This window comes from Poecilia mexicana, unplaced genomic scaffold (assembly GCF_051168715.1).
Source record: "Poecilia mexicana isolate PSO_F unplaced genomic scaffold, ASM5116871v1 scaffold_3, whole genome shotgun sequence".
Lineage (NCBI taxonomy): Eukaryota > Metazoa > Chordata > Actinopteri > Cyprinodontiformes > Poeciliidae > Poecilia > Poecilia mexicana.
This window is the reverse complement of record NW_028263372.1, coordinates 21,515,650-21,532,782: the sequence shown is the minus strand read 5'-3', so window position 1 is coordinate 21,532,782 and position 17,133 is coordinate 21,515,650. Positions and strand designations below refer to the sequence as shown.

At 38.4% G+C, this 17,133-nt stretch overlaps 1 protein-coding gene across 1 annotated transcript in view; it reads right to left on the bottom strand.

The window, feature by feature from the left end:
• Window positions 1-284: 284 nt before the first annotated feature.
• Window positions 285-17,133, bottom strand: part of aldh1a2 (aldehyde dehydrogenase 1 family, member A2) — a 34,789-nt gene continuing 17,940 nt past the window's right edge. Inside the window, exons 7-13 of the mRNA XM_088004307.1 lie at window positions 15,580-15,693; window positions 8,124-8,226; window positions 5,928-6,112; window positions 5,645-5,809; window positions 4,537-4,694; window positions 3,538-3,612; window positions 285-1,754 (exon numbers count right to left, since the gene is read on the bottom strand). Coding sequence (XP_087860433.1) covers window positions 1,682-1,754; window positions 3,538-3,612; window positions 4,537-4,694; window positions 5,645-5,809; window positions 5,928-6,112; window positions 8,124-8,226; window positions 15,580-15,693 — 873 coding nt within the window. The 3' untranslated portion in view covers window positions 285-1,681. The remainder of the gene's footprint in view (window positions 1,755-3,537; window positions 3,613-4,536; window positions 4,695-5,644; window positions 5,810-5,927; window positions 6,113-8,123; window positions 8,227-15,579; window positions 15,694-17,133) is intronic.

Here is a 17,133-nt window from a genome sequence, read left to right as displayed (position 1 = left end):
TTAGTTTTACATGTAGGAAGTGGCAACGTTGTAAAGCAAGGCAGGTAAAATGCAATAAGAACTGTAAAATAGAGCTTCAATTACTATTTTGATTTACTGACACAATGCACTCCAGTACTAACTATTAGAGTCGATATTTGCACAATATTTAATTTCCTTAATGAGCTGAAAGTCTTGTAAATATACAGTCGGCCCTAAAAACACCCACAAACCTCCAGATGAAGGGAGATAAAGATTAGAGATGATTTGGAAAAAAAGGTCAAAACTACTGGAGGAGACGCACATAAACTTACCATCAGTTTTCATTTATTGAGAAGGATTTAAATCATTTCCAACATGTTAAAAAAGGCAATTTAAAAAATGATTCCTCTTGTTTAGTTTCTTCGTATTAGTTGGGAGACGTCTGTTATTTCCATGGATGGACTAAAAACAAACCCTGCAGTTAATCTGATAGATATTATTACGTAAATGTCTGCAGTTAGGAGAACAAAAATCAGAATCACTTCAGAGATTAATTCTGTATTAAAAACACTCAAAACGATTTACTGCAATCAGTAACCTGATTACTACACGCTTTGATTTATTCCATAATTTAGCAATGAGGGAAATAGATTTTTCACATACGGTCAGGTCGGTTTGGACGTTATTTATTCCCATAATATACAAGTTATCATTGTAGTTTTATTATATTTTTGTCCAAAAGTGTGAGAAAAACAGAACACAGAAGAAATTTGTCGGGGTTTAAGTAATTGTTTGCAGCACTTTAGTTTGTTAAAGGTTCGTCAGGCAGATTAGTTTAATGATAAAGAAATCGATAAGATTAAAGACAGCAAGACCTCCTGAGACACAAAGCTCTAAAAAAACACTCAAAAGTTTTTACAGCAAAAGAAAAATGATTTACTGCAAAAGAACATAACTACAGTCATTTTATAATTTTATAGCATACGATTGTATAAACATAAACATACATGGACATCAATGATAGTTACAAAAGTTTAAAATACACCTACACCGCTTTTTTTCGTTCTTTTTTTTTTAAAACAAGTGAGTGTAAAATGCTTTTTAAGAGTTTAACAACTTTACGTCAGTCAAAGGTTTACATACAGTGTTAGGTCATATGAGCTAATATATAAACAAAGACAATTAGGAGTCAATTTAAATTCTGAATCAACATTTCATCCGTTCACGTGTGAGGCTGACGGAAACATCAGTGGTCTCGGAACGAGCCGGCGCGCGCCGGTAAATCCTAACCAAGACGAGGAAGAATGAGGTTTTGACAATCATGTCGCACAGCAGAAAGGAAACTCCCAGCACGCGACAAGTAGCTAGTAAAGGGCTTATTGCAAGTGCAGCGACCGAGTCTCTGAGCTTCCAGCATCTGGAGAGGGGCAGCGGGGAGCGGCGGCGTTGGACGGCGCGGTCGGAGCATCCTCCCATATCATCTCTGTGAGTGCTTTAGTGTTGTTAGTGGAGGAGGAGGTAAACAGTGCGGGGTCAGTGGTTGCCAGTGGAGACCTGAAGATAGACGGCGGGGTGAGGGGCCGCCAGGTCGAGTTAATGTGGGTGGAGAGAGAGTGGAGGCTGAGTTTAACCATGGAGAGAGCTAGTTTGGACGGCCGGTGTGGTCTGCTGCTGTGGACAGTGTGAGGATGACGATGGAGAGGAAGATGCGTGTCTGCCTTTAAGAGTTTTTGGAGGCCATCTTTATTGTGATGGTCTTCTGCTCTGTGTACTCCCTCAGGCCACTTTCTCCCCTGAAACAGGAAGCAGCTCTGATCAGATAATACACACACTGAAACCAGATGTTCACACACATAACCTTCTATCATCCCGCTCTGCCATTAAGTGGTGCAATTATTTTTCTGTTTTTGGTTAGTTAGGATAACCAAAATTATCTCTGGTTGCTAAATTCCAGGACAATATACATTTTTTTAACAATATTTTTCTGTCTTTAAATTCAGAAGTTTGCATACATGACCTGTTTGCTGCCCTCACTGCACAAACAGACAATCTTACCAAGTATTTTTTATCTATTTTCTAGTACAAATATCTTAATACTCTTGACATAAGACAAAACTACTCCAAAGTAACTTATCAGCAAGATTTAGGAGCTTGTTTTCAGGAAATAATCCCTTGAGATTAATAGCAAATTATTCCACATAAGGGTGGTGAAGGGGTTAAGACAACCCACATAAGGAGGCCTTAGTCGCAGGTTCGATTCCTGGCCTGGTGACCTTTGCTGCATGTCTTTCCTCTCTCTCATTACCTACTTTCATGTGGTAGTACTTTCAAATAAAGGTCACTAGAGCCAGAAAACCGTTAAAAAAATCATTTCATGTGTAACATGAGGAGATTGTCTTGCTAAATGTATAAGGAACTTGTTCTTTTCGTCAATATAAAGGAATTATTTGCTTAAAACAAGCTCCTGTATCTTGTTGAAAAGGTACTTGTAAGTTAGTTTTGTCTTATTTCAAGTGTGATAAGATAATACTCTAGAAACTAGACAAAAATACATGTTTGAACTGCACGACACAATAATTTGATGGAATAATTTGCCTGTTCCTCCTGGCAGAAATGCTGTAACTGAGTCAGACTTGAAAGCCCTTCTTGTTCACATGTTCATTTTTATCTCTGCCCAAAATATTTCCAGGGTTTTAACTCAGTTTGTAACAAATTTCGTGCCCAGACTTTATTTTCCTGTCTCATACTTTGCAATTCAGCTTTAATGTCTTTACAATCCTCTTTCCTTATAATGAAATCTGTTTTATAAAGTGCACCAATTCCTCCTGCAGAAAAAAAGACATACAACATAATGCTTTAAGACATTTAAGATTTCTTAAAATTCATCCACATTCATCCTCTGATGAACTCAAATATTGTGAATTAACCCTGAACAAGCTTAAACTGCAAAAACACAAAATCTTACCAAGTATTTTTGTTCTAGTTTTTAGTGCAAATATCTTCATACCCTTAAAATAAGACAAAACTAACTTAGAAGTAACTTCTCAGCAAGATACAGGACATTGTTTTAAACCAATAATGTATTAACGTTGATGAAAAATACCAGTTAAACTGGCAGATCATCTAGCTTTAATAAGAAATTCAATATTAAGAGACAAGCTCATTAGTTTTGTCTTATTTCAAATGTACTAAGATTACACTAAAAACTGGAACAAAATTACTTGGTAAGAGTTTTTGCAGTTTTTACACTAACATTATTATTCAGCATATTTTAAGAAAGAGATAACAAAAAACTGTAAAGACCTATTTTAGTCATTTTAAGAGAGGAAACTTTTAGTCAGATTTAATATTTGACTGTGAGAAATAGCAGGTTGTGCGTCTATTGCAAACTGGACGTGAACATCTGGTTTCAACTGTACGTCGCAAGAGACGCATAAAGAAAGAAACATTGCAATATCCTTTTAAAACAGATTTATTTGAGCTTAATAAATGTTGTTTTGAAACATGAAGTCATTATTAGTGATATTGCGGTTAAGTTGTGTATATGTAGAGGGCAGAAAACCAAACCGTACTCACAATTCACGTCCATTGCCAGACATCTTGTATCCGCCGAACGGACACTGTGTGCTCAGAGCATTGAAGCAGTTTATCCTGGGAAATACACAAAGCATTGATCAGTCTGATGCATTTGACTCCTGTGGTTTGCTTCAAAGTTGAGGACAGTGTAAGCTGCATTAAGGAGGACAGATCAAGAATATACCACCGTCATCACTGCAGGTTGTTTTCATAACCTGCTGAACCCCATCAGATAATTCTGGCTCGCTGCGTGAGTGAGTTTAATTACAGCTGGCTGGGAAAAAACTGCTAAAAAGAAACGGGATGAAGACGACTGTGGTCAGTTTAAATGGAGAAGAGCCGAGTTTGTGGGAAAATAATGCACAGAAATAAAGCTCGAGAAGTGTTTTCTTTAAAAAGATGCTCTTGTGAGTTTTGTTTTGGGAAGATTTTGACAAATTACGCCTTGTTTGTGTGATGGTGGATGGTGGTGGGTGTGTAATTGTGACACATGAAAACTGAAGGACAAAGCTGCAATATAAACGTTTGTTTAGCTACCAGACCGCTGTGGTACAGGCAGCGAAATGTTTCTGGCAGATGCTGCGTGTTAGCTCCACTCCTGCTCTTACTCATAACCATCTGAAGGTAATTACAAATGAAACCAAACAACTCTGAGCGAACTCAACGAGTGGTTGTGCTATTCCCGCATACACACCGGACTGCACCGAATCCTGTTCTCACAAATTTCATCTCACATTTCTGGGAGTTGTGTGTGTGTGTGTGTGTGTGTGTGTGTGTGTGTGTGTGTGTGTGTGTGTGTGTGTGTGTGTGTGTGTGTGTGTGTGTGTGTGTGTGTGTGTGTGTGTGTGAGAGAGGGGGGGAAACACACAAGAGAAGCTGGTTGTAGCATGTGTAATAATAGTTGAGATAGTGTGGTGTCAGCTTACGGGCTCTGGACGGCTGAAATGTTTAATATTTCCCACATGAAAAATGAAGCTTGTTACAGGAAACTGAACTCACCACACCGTGCCGGCCTGCAGGGCAGCGGTTATGGTCATGGCTTTGTTGATGTCGCTGGTGAAAACAGCAGCAACCAAACCGTAGTCTGAGTTGTTGGCTCTTTCAATCACTTCTTCAATCGTTTTGAACTTCATAATCTGCTGGACTGGCCCAAAAATCTGCAGAAATAAGAAATCAGGATTCAGAATGGACACATATTATTTGGTTGTGCGTTTCTGCTTTGTATGGACTGTGTCTCACTCTTTATTTTCATGTTATTAACTTTCATTTCTGCATTTTATTGTCTGTTCTGTTAGATTTCATAGATACTGACTGACTTTTTTATTGCTGAATGACATTCAGATTATTGGTGTCGTAGTATGAAGAGGTTTTAAAAAGTATGATTTGAAAACAGTGGGAATTGTTCGTCTCATCATTCCTGCGATTTAAGTTTTACTTCAAGTTTCACAAACAAGCCTGGTTCTGGTTCTGCTCTGCACCCCAGAAGCAGAACCAAACATGGAGAAGCAGCATTCAGCTTCTATGCACCACAAATCTGGAACAAACTTCCAGGAAACAGCAAAACACAGAGTTCCCTTAAGTCTGGACTAAAAACCCACCTGTTGCTTTTGAAACATAAATTGACCATCGTATTTGATGTGTTTTGATTATTTTAACGGAGGCACATGACAAAACGTCGCTGGTTTTCATAACTGTTGACTGTATGATGAGTTTATGAAGTTTTCATGATTTTGTGACGGAAAGCACTTAGACATGACTTGTTGCTGAAATGTGCTATACAAATAAACCTGACTGATTTATTGATTAATTTAATCATATGTTGGAAAAATTGTGTGAATTATTATTTTTTTTGACTGTATGTACTTTTTTTTCAAATGTACTTTTTTGAAATGAAACAAACTTAAAGCCATGGCGTAGCATTCATCACTATTCGCTATGAATATGAAATAATAATAATAGATTATTATGAATGAATAATCTTTTTGAACAAGTAATGAAAAAACGGGTTGTATAGTTTGAAGTTTTGTGCTCTTGTTTAGGTAGAAATAACATTTCTTCCACACAGTTTCACTGAATAATGTTGAATTAAGATGCAGGCTTCCTGTACCTCCTCTCTGGCGATGCGCATGTCGTCCGTCACGTTGGAGAACACGGTGGGCTCGATGAAGAAACCTTTCAGGCCCAGAGCTTTGCCTCCACACTCCAGCTTGGCTCCTTCACTGACGCCGCTCTGGATGAACTCCAGCACACGGTTCTGATGCTCCCGACTGATCTGTGGAGGTAAAGGACAAGCATGGATTAGGACATGAAGAACAGAATAATTTAGATTATTTATTAAAAAAAACACAAAAAAAACAGGAAGGTGGAAACTAAAAGCGAAGTCGTCTCACCTGCGGACCCTGCTCAGTCGTGGGGTCGAAGGGGCTGCCCACTGTCCTCCTCTTGGCTCGTTCCACGCTCCTTCGGACAAACTCGTCATGAATGGAGTCCTCCACAAATATGCGGGAACCCGCTGTGCAGCACTGGCCCGCGTTGAAGAACACGCCCTGGTGGGCTTGTTCAACCGCAACATCCACTGTGAACAAAAAGAGCTTAATCAATACAGAGATTAGAGTACTTATTCCGTGGAAGAAAACCCTTCAGCATGAAATGTTTTTCTATGGTTCAAGCTCAGTGTTTGCAAGAAATGATGTGAGAAAGACATCTTTGGTGAAGCCAATCTGACACCAGCAGGATGGATCCCGCTCTTCACCAGAAAGGGTTAATGGACCCCGGTGATTTATGAAGCACCCGACTGAGTCAGGGTCCATTCTCCTGATTTACAGGCCCCAACCAACCCCTCTTACGCCTGTTGAAAGCATTTGAAAACAGTCTGAGCCCCCAGTATGGTCGGGCACCTTAAGGTTATACGAAACTCATCCAACCAGAACTTTTCAAAGCACCAAAAGGCTTTAAAGCTTTGAGGTATGGTCTTTTAATTGAATAAAATTCAGACAGAGACAAATCTGCTTCTTTACATGAATAGAAAACAAATCGGTGTTTGTTCGCTGTCATGGAGATTTATGGAAGATGAAGTTTCATATGTTCCTTTTCATTTCACATGCATTACAAGACTTATTACATCATATGAGGAAAAGTTGCACACGTTTGACTAAGAGCGTTGGAAGCTATTTCATTATTATCTTTAAAACAGTCAGTGTAACTTGTTGATAAGTTGTGCATTGTTGCTGTTTTGGGGATGTAAGAAGTGTAAACTCTCACCTGGTTCATTCACTTTTTTAGGAAGGTGCAATGCAACAGTTCAGAAATAAAAACCCTGAGATTAATATGATAAATTAATGTTTATTATTTCGATGTGTCTCCATGAATCATTTTACCTAACATGTAAAAAATGTATACAAAGTTTTTAGAAAGAATATATTTTAGTAAAACGGAGGGAGAAATTATTGTTTTCAGCTACCATTAGTACTGCTGTCTTTAAAGCTTTGTACTATTGAAACAGGGTTTTATTTTAACAATATTATACATTTAAAGTTTGTCAGAATGTATTTATTTGAATTTATTTTGTTTAGCCAACAAGTTGTTTCTCCAGATATTTATTGGTGTTTTAAGTTCTGTGCGCTGCACTTGGCAGTTGGTGGTTACCATAGTAACCGGTAACTGACAGCTCCTCCCCCTTTTTCTGTTGCCATTGGTAACTGTGGTATGTATCAGAATGAGCTCTGTGTTTTCTTTATAAGTATTATATTTTAAAATATACGTTGGATAAATTTGATAGTGTACAAATTTCACAGATGAAATCTGAGAAAATTTGTTATGTTTTGTGTTTTGTTTCTAAATATTATCATTGTTAATGTTGCCCAGTTTAGCTACAAATGCTAACTGCTGCTAACTGTTCATTGGGAGATATTGCTTTGTGGTTTGTTCTGGGTTATTTATTATATTTTATTTAATGTAATGGGACAGAAGCTGCTGGACTGATGTTAACCACCAACTTGATTTCCTCTTTTTTTAGAGTAAATGGAGAGAAAACTGAATGTCGTGAAGTCAACCTACTGGTCAACCTACTGCACCTGAGATGAATGAAGAAGGGTTACACTATTAATACCCTTGATAAGACTACACAAACTTCAGCAACAACATTTTACACATTTAAAGCATTCGGTGATTTTCTTGTCACAGTTCTGGTTGTTTTAAACTTTTTATTTTCGCCTCATCTTACTTGAATTGCATGTTTTCTATTTTTCCCATTTTGAGGAGTGGCTTAGGGAGAAAAATAGCGCTCTGTGTCACATTATATTTAAGGAAAAAGTTGATTTTCCAAAACCTAATAAGAGTGAAGCACACTTATACATGTAAACAGATCTATTTAATCCAGAAGATGGAGTCAAACTGAGGTCAATAGGTCAGAAGGGGTGCATCTATGTGACAAACATGACCACTCTTAATACCACTGGGTGGCGCTGTGAGAATAACACAATACACACGTGTGTTCACCAATTCATATATGTATCCAAAGTTTTATAAGTTTTCAGACTTATTGCATAAACTCCTGGTGGAATATCTCTGATTACTTTGTAACTCACAATCTGCATCTGCAAAAATGATGTTGGGATTCTTCCCTCCCAGCTCCAGCGTTATTCTCTTCAGGTTACTCTTCCCCGCCGCCTCTTGGATCAGCTTGCCAACCTGGCGGAGAGAACAGATCCAGGGTTTACTAAGAGAGATAGGCCTGCAGCCAGATCGGTAAATCAGCCCGAGCCATTAAATATCTTAAAGAAGCTGCTTAGCTCCAAACAAGGAATGCAGCAGTTGGCCAGCTGCATGAAACATGAGTTCTGCAAACACACAGAATGAATATCTATTACGGGTTTTTTGGAGACAGCGGCAGGAAAACAAAATGATGTTTCAGCCTGGAACACCATCTGATATGTAGCGAGGAGCAGGAAGAGGCAACCACAAGGTGTGTGGGTGGTGTGGGACGTTTTGTTTGCAGTGAAACGGGTCCAGTGTTCTGATATGAAAAAACCCAGTGGGGATTTGCCTGTGGCTTTTCTCTTATCTTCCTATTATTCCTATTTCCTCTCTGGCCGTTATTGTCGCAGATGATATCATAAAACTAAAACTGGAGAACAATAAATAAAGCATTTGAGATCCACATTCCTTGTGAATACTTGAGGGAAAACCCTCTTTGGTCAGGAAAATCTACCGTGTAATTCATTTTCAAACGGCATGTTTTAGTTTTACAAGCACAAATCACCTTATTTTACAGTCTCACCGATTTCTGATCCAGGCTGTGTGTTTTCACATACTTTAACTTGAGGTTTGTTGATTTATTGTTGCAGATATTACTTAGGAGTTTGCAATTTATTCATCCAAGGCTTAGCATGGAGCAACTAAAGCAGAGTTTAAAGGGTTCACATAATGGAAACGTTAAATAAAAACTCCGGGAAAAAAAACCCTAAACTGAGGCAGATTTGAACCCCTTTCGGATTTTTGTCAAAAAATATGCACATCTTTGCAAAGAGCAGTGTTTCTGCTATTTGGAAAGTTTGTAAATCACCGCTTTAGATGAGTGGACTGATAATTTCCCGTAGTGATGGAGTGAGAGCGGACAGATAAGAAGCCTGTGAAATCCCCCCGCAGCTCCCTCACAATCCTACACCCTGAGCAAGTATTCGTCTTTCCTCTTACTCACACAGCCTGTTTTATTTTCCAAGGGAACTGACAAGATCAAGTGGAAAATTACCCTCTAAGTGTCCAACCTAAAATACCCCGCCTCCAGCATGGAAAAGGCTCATCTTCTCTCAGTATCTCCCTGCCTGAACTGATGAAGATAAGCGCGGCGTCGACGCCTGCCTCTCGAGCTGAATAAAAACAACGCAACACTCCGCTTGGCTCTGGACTTTATGATCTAATTTGTCCGTCTTTGATCAGAAACTCGAAGCGGCTGACTCAGTGGATGTTCACGTGTGCTTTTTCCAGGGTAAAAGAAAACATGCTGGGAATTCAGAGTAACACGGTGGTGTGAGTCAGGGAATTTTTCCCCCTAAAATCCACCTGTAGCTGTTCAGACTCTTAGGGATGCTCACATCTCTCACTGCTGCTGGTGACTCACTGTCTGGGCATCAGACGCCTCCGACAGCAGCGGCTCTCTCACTCTAATTGACTCCAGATAATGCAGAATAAATAACAGGGAAACGAGTAAAAATAAACTGGAGACGTATAATCAGGACAGGATTTATGTTTCTGTTTGTGTTGTTTTATATTTACTCAGACACAGCATGAACACAACTGTTGATGTAAAAATGCAGGTTAATATGTGGTAAAAATCTGAAAGGATTATTTTAGTCATATTCCTGTATTGATGATTTCATTTTGGTTAGTTTTGTGAAAATAACACGACTCAACCAAAACTAAAGACAACTGAATAACTGCTTTGTAACCGAGCATTAGGTTGTTTTTGTTTTGTTTTTTAGATAAAATAGATAAATAAAAATCATAATAAAAATGACAGTAGTAAAATATTATCCAGAACTTAATTAAAAATGACAACAGCCAAACAACAAAACCATATTGTATGTTTATAAGTCTGTTTCATTGCCCTTTGAAGTTGATTAACTGTATCAGATGTGCAGCGTGGGACCAAGTACTTGACTCTAGTATTTGAGTAAAAGTATTGATACTCATGGTCTAATGTTGAGCAGTCACAAGTAAAAGTTGTTCGATCACAAGTTTACTCAAGTTAAAGTACTGAAGGACTTATTTTTGAAAATACTTAAAGTATTCAAAGGTAAAAATGACCTTTTCCAATATCAGTACATTGCTGTATTGTTTTCTGAGTGTTTTTACAGACCAGAGTAACAGACCAATGTTTTCACCAGGTAATTCCAGTCACAGGTATGAGTGTCGACTGTGTGGCAGGTTAATGACTGATTAAAGTGTTTGAACTTGAAGTATTTAATGATTAAAGATGGCAACTCAAAAATCAATGATGGTGTAAATAATAGCTACTGTCTGCTGTGAGAACAAAGGAACAACCTGCTTTCAAAGAGAAGCTAGAGAGACAATTACTAAACTTTCTCAGTTTAAACACTGCATGCAGCTAAACTCTCTGTACTGATCTGTTGTTCCGCCAAAACGACCCATCGGTGGCCATCTTGTTCTCTTTGAGTCACTTTGTTTCTTTTATTTCCTTTTTTACATTTTTTTTAACTTTTCAAGAAGCTTGAAAATTGGCAAAAGCTAATAAATTAGGTTTTATCATGGCACAAAATGTATTCATCTGTGTGTGAATGTGTGTGTGAATGGGTGTGTGAATGGGTGAATGACTGTATGTTGTGTGAAGCACTTTGGGGTCCAATGGACCTTTGGATTTTTTACCGTTTAGACAAAACAAGGACTAACTAAGCAGCAATTGCTTTGAAAACAAACAAGAGAAAAATTACGGTAGTCTTTCAAAATAATTGAATAAAGCTTTATTTACTCTTTCATTTCATATCAAATGTGTTTTGGTGACACCTTAGAATCTAAGGTGTCAAACTCGAGGTGCGGGGGCCAAATCCGGCCTGCTGCAGCTTTTAATGTGGCCCTCTAGACTCTATAGGGACACATAAATAAAACCGTCAAGATAACAGTGTGTTTAAATATTGTGGAGTCATTGCCCCAAAACTGTTGCAAAAACAACCCAAATGTCACAGCAATGATCCAATCATTGGGTTACTTAAATTCAATCTACACTCTGCACAAGTTTTGTCTGCACTGATGAAGATTCACTGACCTTTGCATGCCAAGTAATTGAAGCGGCTCCACCTGATGCATGACCTTCTTTCTGATCGTTTGGCTAATACGACGTTAATTCAGAGACTCAGAATAACAACGCTAAATGTTCCAACTTTGTGGCGTCACAATAAAATTAAGATATCAGGCCTAATGCAGTCCTTCATCCCATTATGAAAACACACAACACAGGCACGCATCAAAACCAACAAATACTTCATGGACACAACAGGACTTTGTGTTCCAGAACATTTTATTCTACTTAGACCAAAGTGACACATGTTTTCCATGTGCCAACATACATGGCAAGATATAAATAATGTTCATAGTGGGAACAGATGTCTTGGGCTCCATTGAAGGAATCATCAGACGAGTTATTAGATTATCCAAAGAAACCAAAGCAGCAAGAAATGGATGCGTCTCAATTTTATCAGGTAATGAATAGCAAAGAACTCTGTATTTATGAAATCAGATCCAGGTCAGTTCGCCACACGTGTCCCCATTTTAGACTTAAACATTGCTTTTCTGTCATTTCCTGCTTCTATTTTTCAGAAATTATGGGGAAAAGTTGTAATTAAAAAATCCTCAAATCTCACTTGTAACTTCAAAAATATTGACTGAAACCAGCACAGGTCATTCTGTAAGGCAGGACAGATACCTGAAAATTACATAGTCATATGGACAAAAATATAAAGTTAAGTGGAAATGTTGGTATTTTAAGTATGGAAATGACAATAATCTATTTAGGTAACAAAAAAAAAAAAAAAAAAAGGTAATTTTATTTTTTTTTCCAAAATTAGTTTCTTTCAATAAGAACAAAACTTTAACAAAAACCTCATGTGTGTGTCTGTTTTTGGCGACAAGCTGCTTTAAGATGTGAGGAGATTGAGCTTTTTCTGTTTTCACCCCAAATGTTGGAACGTGTTGCTGTTCAATATTAGACTGGCATCACTTCCTGTTTTTAAAAACACATTTTTTTCTATGGCGTTTGGCCCAATGTGAGTTGGTAAGTTTATTTTATTGTCTTTGTTTGACTTTATGTGTATTTTAAAATGTGAATGTGTTTTAAAAGTCTTGACTTTGATTCCTTGATTTGCTCTTTTGTTTTTAAATATGCTTTGTAAATAAATTAGATTTTGATTTGTTGATGAACAGCTGAAACCTTCTTTGTTCCTCGTCCACAAATGGGAAATGGAACTGGTCTTAAACATTTTCAATCAAAAGTAACTCTTCTATGGTCATATTTGTGTAAAGAAATCTGTGAATTTTGATCCCTCGAACGTGATTTTCTACTTGCTCTTAGTTTAGGAGCCACAAGAAAATCTCGACAGGATGCAATAATTCAAACTCAGGAACACGTTATTGATCCCAAAGGGAGATTAAATGTTGTTTTAACTCATTAATCCAAAGTCTTCAATGCAAACTAAATGACTTTCAGCGTGGACGCTGTTTGAGTCAGTAACTTAAATAAAACTTTAACTGCAGAGAGGTTTTCAACATTTATCTGTCTCTGGTCGGCTGAATTTCAGTTTCACTGCCTATGTGGCTCCAGACAGTGAAGTATTATGTCTGAGCCTGCGGGAGCTTATCAGATGCTGCTTACAGCAACAACATAAATGAGTCACGGGAAGCTTTGTTCACTTTCCAGAGAGACTTGTTAAAAACATCTTGTTATATATTCTGCTTTTGCTTTGCTGCGAATGGTTGGAACAGAGGAGGTAAATGACAGATGTTTATAAATGATCTGCAGAGGTTATTTGGTGTCTCTCTGCTGTCTGCCGCAGGAATGCGTTCAGACCACAACACTCAACACCTAAAATGGTATGTGTCCTTTTACTTTGTTTTAGCTGCTTCCCGGTTCTGCAAGGCAAGCTGAGCTTTATGTGCTTTAGATCCGGCTAGATAAAGGAGGAAGATGTTAACATGAAAGAGACCGGAGCGCAGAAACATGTTTGCATTCTTATCTAAACGCAAATGCAATAACAGATATTTACATAGAAGGACACATAGGACACTTTTTCTCACAAAATCAGACACGACGTTTACTGTTATGGATGCAAAGCTATTATTATGCATGAAATGCCGGAGTTTTTAAATAGCTTTTTTTATTGTCTTCTTCATGTTCAGAAGCTGACTTAGGGTAATTCACAACCTTAACACCTATGGATGAATTTTATTGCAACCTCCTCAACACTTCATTGTGTGACATGAGAAAATCTAAAGGAAACTGCAAAGATATCAGAAAGACCTTTTGTCCGTGTTACATTCATAGCCAAGTAATTAAATACATGCATAAACAAAAATGAAAATCCACAATTATCATAGGATTCAGAAAACAGACGAGTTCTGTGTCCCACAGATATTTTGGTTTAAATGTGTGTATCAATCAAATAACAAAAGCAGAGACATTTTTGTAGATGCTGACTGAAGTTCTTGTAAGAGAGAGTCATTGTAGTTTGAGAAATAAGAAGTGAAATGGACTGAAAGAACGACCCCACTACCTCAAAAACAACAGAAGAACCCTGATTGAGGTTTGCAAATGTACTCATTGACAAAGAAGTACAATTTTTGGAGAGTTTTCTTGAAGGAAAGGCCATAATGGCCATTATTACATTAGTAGAAGACAGAAGGAAGCTCCCAATCCTGGGAATACGACTCCAAATGTAAAGTAGGGAGTGGCAGCATCATGTTGTGTTGCTATACTGGAGCTCTTCACAAAATATATGCAGTTATTAGGAAAAACACCTGCGACAGACTGGCAACCTGTCCAGGGTGTACCCCGCCTCTCGCCCGGAACGTGAGCTGGAGATAGGCACCAGCACCCCTCCCGACCCCACTGAGGGACAAGGGTGAAGGAAAATGGATGGATGGATAGGAAAAACACATATTCAGAACTCCTGAAGCAAAACCTTCAGTAGTTGCACAAATGGGTCTTCCAAATGGACCAAAGTCACATCGCCAAATAAACAGTCAATATTGTAATCAGGGTTTCCCTCAGAGTGTCATAAGCCTGGCGGGCCACCAGGCTTTACTTGAGTCCCCACCAGGCTAAGCATCATTTGTTTATGTATTAGACTCCTTAACAGCATTAAAGAGTCTTTTATGTGAAATGGTTGGAATCACATGGTCACTATGTGATCACATAAAGAGGCGTTAATTTTACCGGTCTACACAACAACAGACTGCTTCAGCAAATAAAGCGGCACTTAAGTTAGGACGAAACAACTGAAGTGCAAAAAATGTGTATTTATTTATGTTTGTCTTTTTTTATTTTAAAGTTGATTGTTCATGTATTGTTAATAATGTCTTACAATAGCACATATTTACCGAGTCATGTTCTCAAATTTCCTGTCAACTTTAAACATTTATAACTCTAGACACAGTGGCTGCTGGATATCGGCCCTACCCCTCCTACCACTGGGCAAAGCAAGTTATCTGGGGGAAACCCTGTTGGCGTAACCATCACAAAGCCTCTGTCTTAGTCCCACAGAAACGTTTAAGGCAGGGGTCACCAACTCCAGTCCTCAAGGCTACCATCGTGCAACTTTTAGATTCATCTCTGCTCCAAAATGTCTGAATTCCCTCACCAGCATTCATTCCTCTCTGCAATAGGCTGGAAACGAGCAGTTTATTTGATCCAGGTGTGTTTGAGCAGAGACACATCTAAAAGTTACAGGATGGTAGCCCTCGAGGACTGGAGTTGGTGACCCCTGGTTTAAGGTGTGTGTGATCAAGGTGGCCTGCACACCTGACTCAGCGATAGCAGCAGTGGTAGAAGGAAGTCCAGAAAGTTTGACATTCAAGAGAAAACTTTACCAATTAAGAAGGGAATGTGTGTGAAATTCTGACTTCCAGGAAAGTTTTTAAAAATGTTCAAAAAAGCTCTCTCTCTTTCTCACTCTGATTATTCTTGTATTTAGAAAAAAAAGAAATACAATCTTTCTTCCTAACTATCCAAAAGTGGAAAACATTTAGTCTGACAGCAGGAAGAACAACGTTAAGTGACTTTTTATACAGCGTATGTACATATATCTGGTCTTAACTATACGTGCATGTGTGGTAGATAAAATCAAAGCCTTGTCACGGGGATTAATGACAGGCCATGCAACTTATGTAAGCCCCCATTTGTTTGTTATTAAGACTGTGCACACAACATCCCCTAATTACCCGGCCTGCTCCTTATGCTCTGCACATGTTGGTCACTGTGTCACTTGTTCTCCGTGACAAAAGCAAGCAGCAGCTGCAGACCTGACAAACACGTACCTCGGTTGATCCCGTGAAAGCCACTTTGTCTATGCCCATGTGCGAAGCAATCGCAGCTCCTGCTGTTGGACCGTATCCTGGCAAAATATTGATGACTCCCGGTGGAAACCCGGCCTGTCAAAACAATATGAGAGGAAACAAGCTTTAGCGGAGATGACAGCAGAGCCAAGCAAAACTGCAGGCGGCGTGGGGGGAATCCGGACCCGGCCCAACCTGCCCATGACTAGAAAACAGGGGGAGCATCACAGACAAGAGGGCCACAGACAGATAGTCTCCAGAAAGAGGCGCAGCCTTGGAGGACACACGGGAAACGAGAGCGGATGTGGACACTTACATTTGCACATAACTGAGTGGGACTGGATCGTAATGTGAGCCTGCATTGTTCCTGTGCTGTTTAACTTACACACGTGTTTATTTCTATTCTGTCCAGACGGCTCAGAAGATTGAATCTGAAGAGCAGGGAAATATCTGCACAGCTGCACTCTGCAGCCCGTTCACCACACACTACTGGTTTGAAATGAAAAACACATTTGTTAGTGTTCTTAATCATTCTTTCTGTTGACTCGACTCTCTTAGCAGAACTGAGGGTATTACAATGAGATAACACTTTAGATCTTTTATTTGGTGTGTCAGCACTTTCATGTGAACTGTCAGCATTTATATTATGCCAGACTTCAGGTTAAATCTGTGAAATAACAAGCGGGTCTCCAAGTTCATTTCCTTTTAAGCTAAGTAATCAACTCTCTTTGCAATTAAAGAGAGGCGATTATTCAGACCGCCATAGTTTTATTTTGCTTCCCAACTTTCTAATCTTCTGTTAAAATACTATAAATCTGTAGTTCTCCAGACCTTTTGGAAGTGTTTGGACGTTTTTGTTTGGACTTTGTCTCTTACTTTACCTTGTTTTCCGTCCCATTTCTGAATAATCGTCAGTTAACTCTGACCTATTCAGGCATTTAAAGACTCCTCAAGTTGATAGATAAACAATTGTTGTGCCTACAAATACAACAACAACTTGGCAAAGATATTTAATTAAATTTGACTCTTTATTTTTTGCAGCCTGTTTATGATATGCCAACTACAGATAAAACTATTCAGTTTGCTGCACATTCAGTAGATGATCAACTAAAGGAGGATAATCTTTGCAGTACTTGTTCAGTTCATCTACTGTTTAAAGTTTTAAGTCTAATCTCCTCTTTCTAATTAACTTTTAAACTCTGTAGAGAATATTGTTATTGTAAGAATGACTGACAGGAAGTAAAAAGACGAAGCAGCTAAAATCTGACAAAATGTTTTGACACGACTTTAAGAGAGCGTCAAAAGCTTTAAGTAAACTTGAATCAAATGATTACAAGAAAGTTACGCTGCTTGGAGGAAAATATTAAATAAACTTGGAATGGATCAATACTTTTTCACAGTATTTATATGAGAATATAATTATTTCTCCTGCTTTTGAAAATATTCATTTGAGCAAACGGCCACTAATAGTTCAAAAACCCTAATGCAGAACAACTTTAGCAGAGTTTTTGAGTCTGCACAATCTGTAAGCCTAAG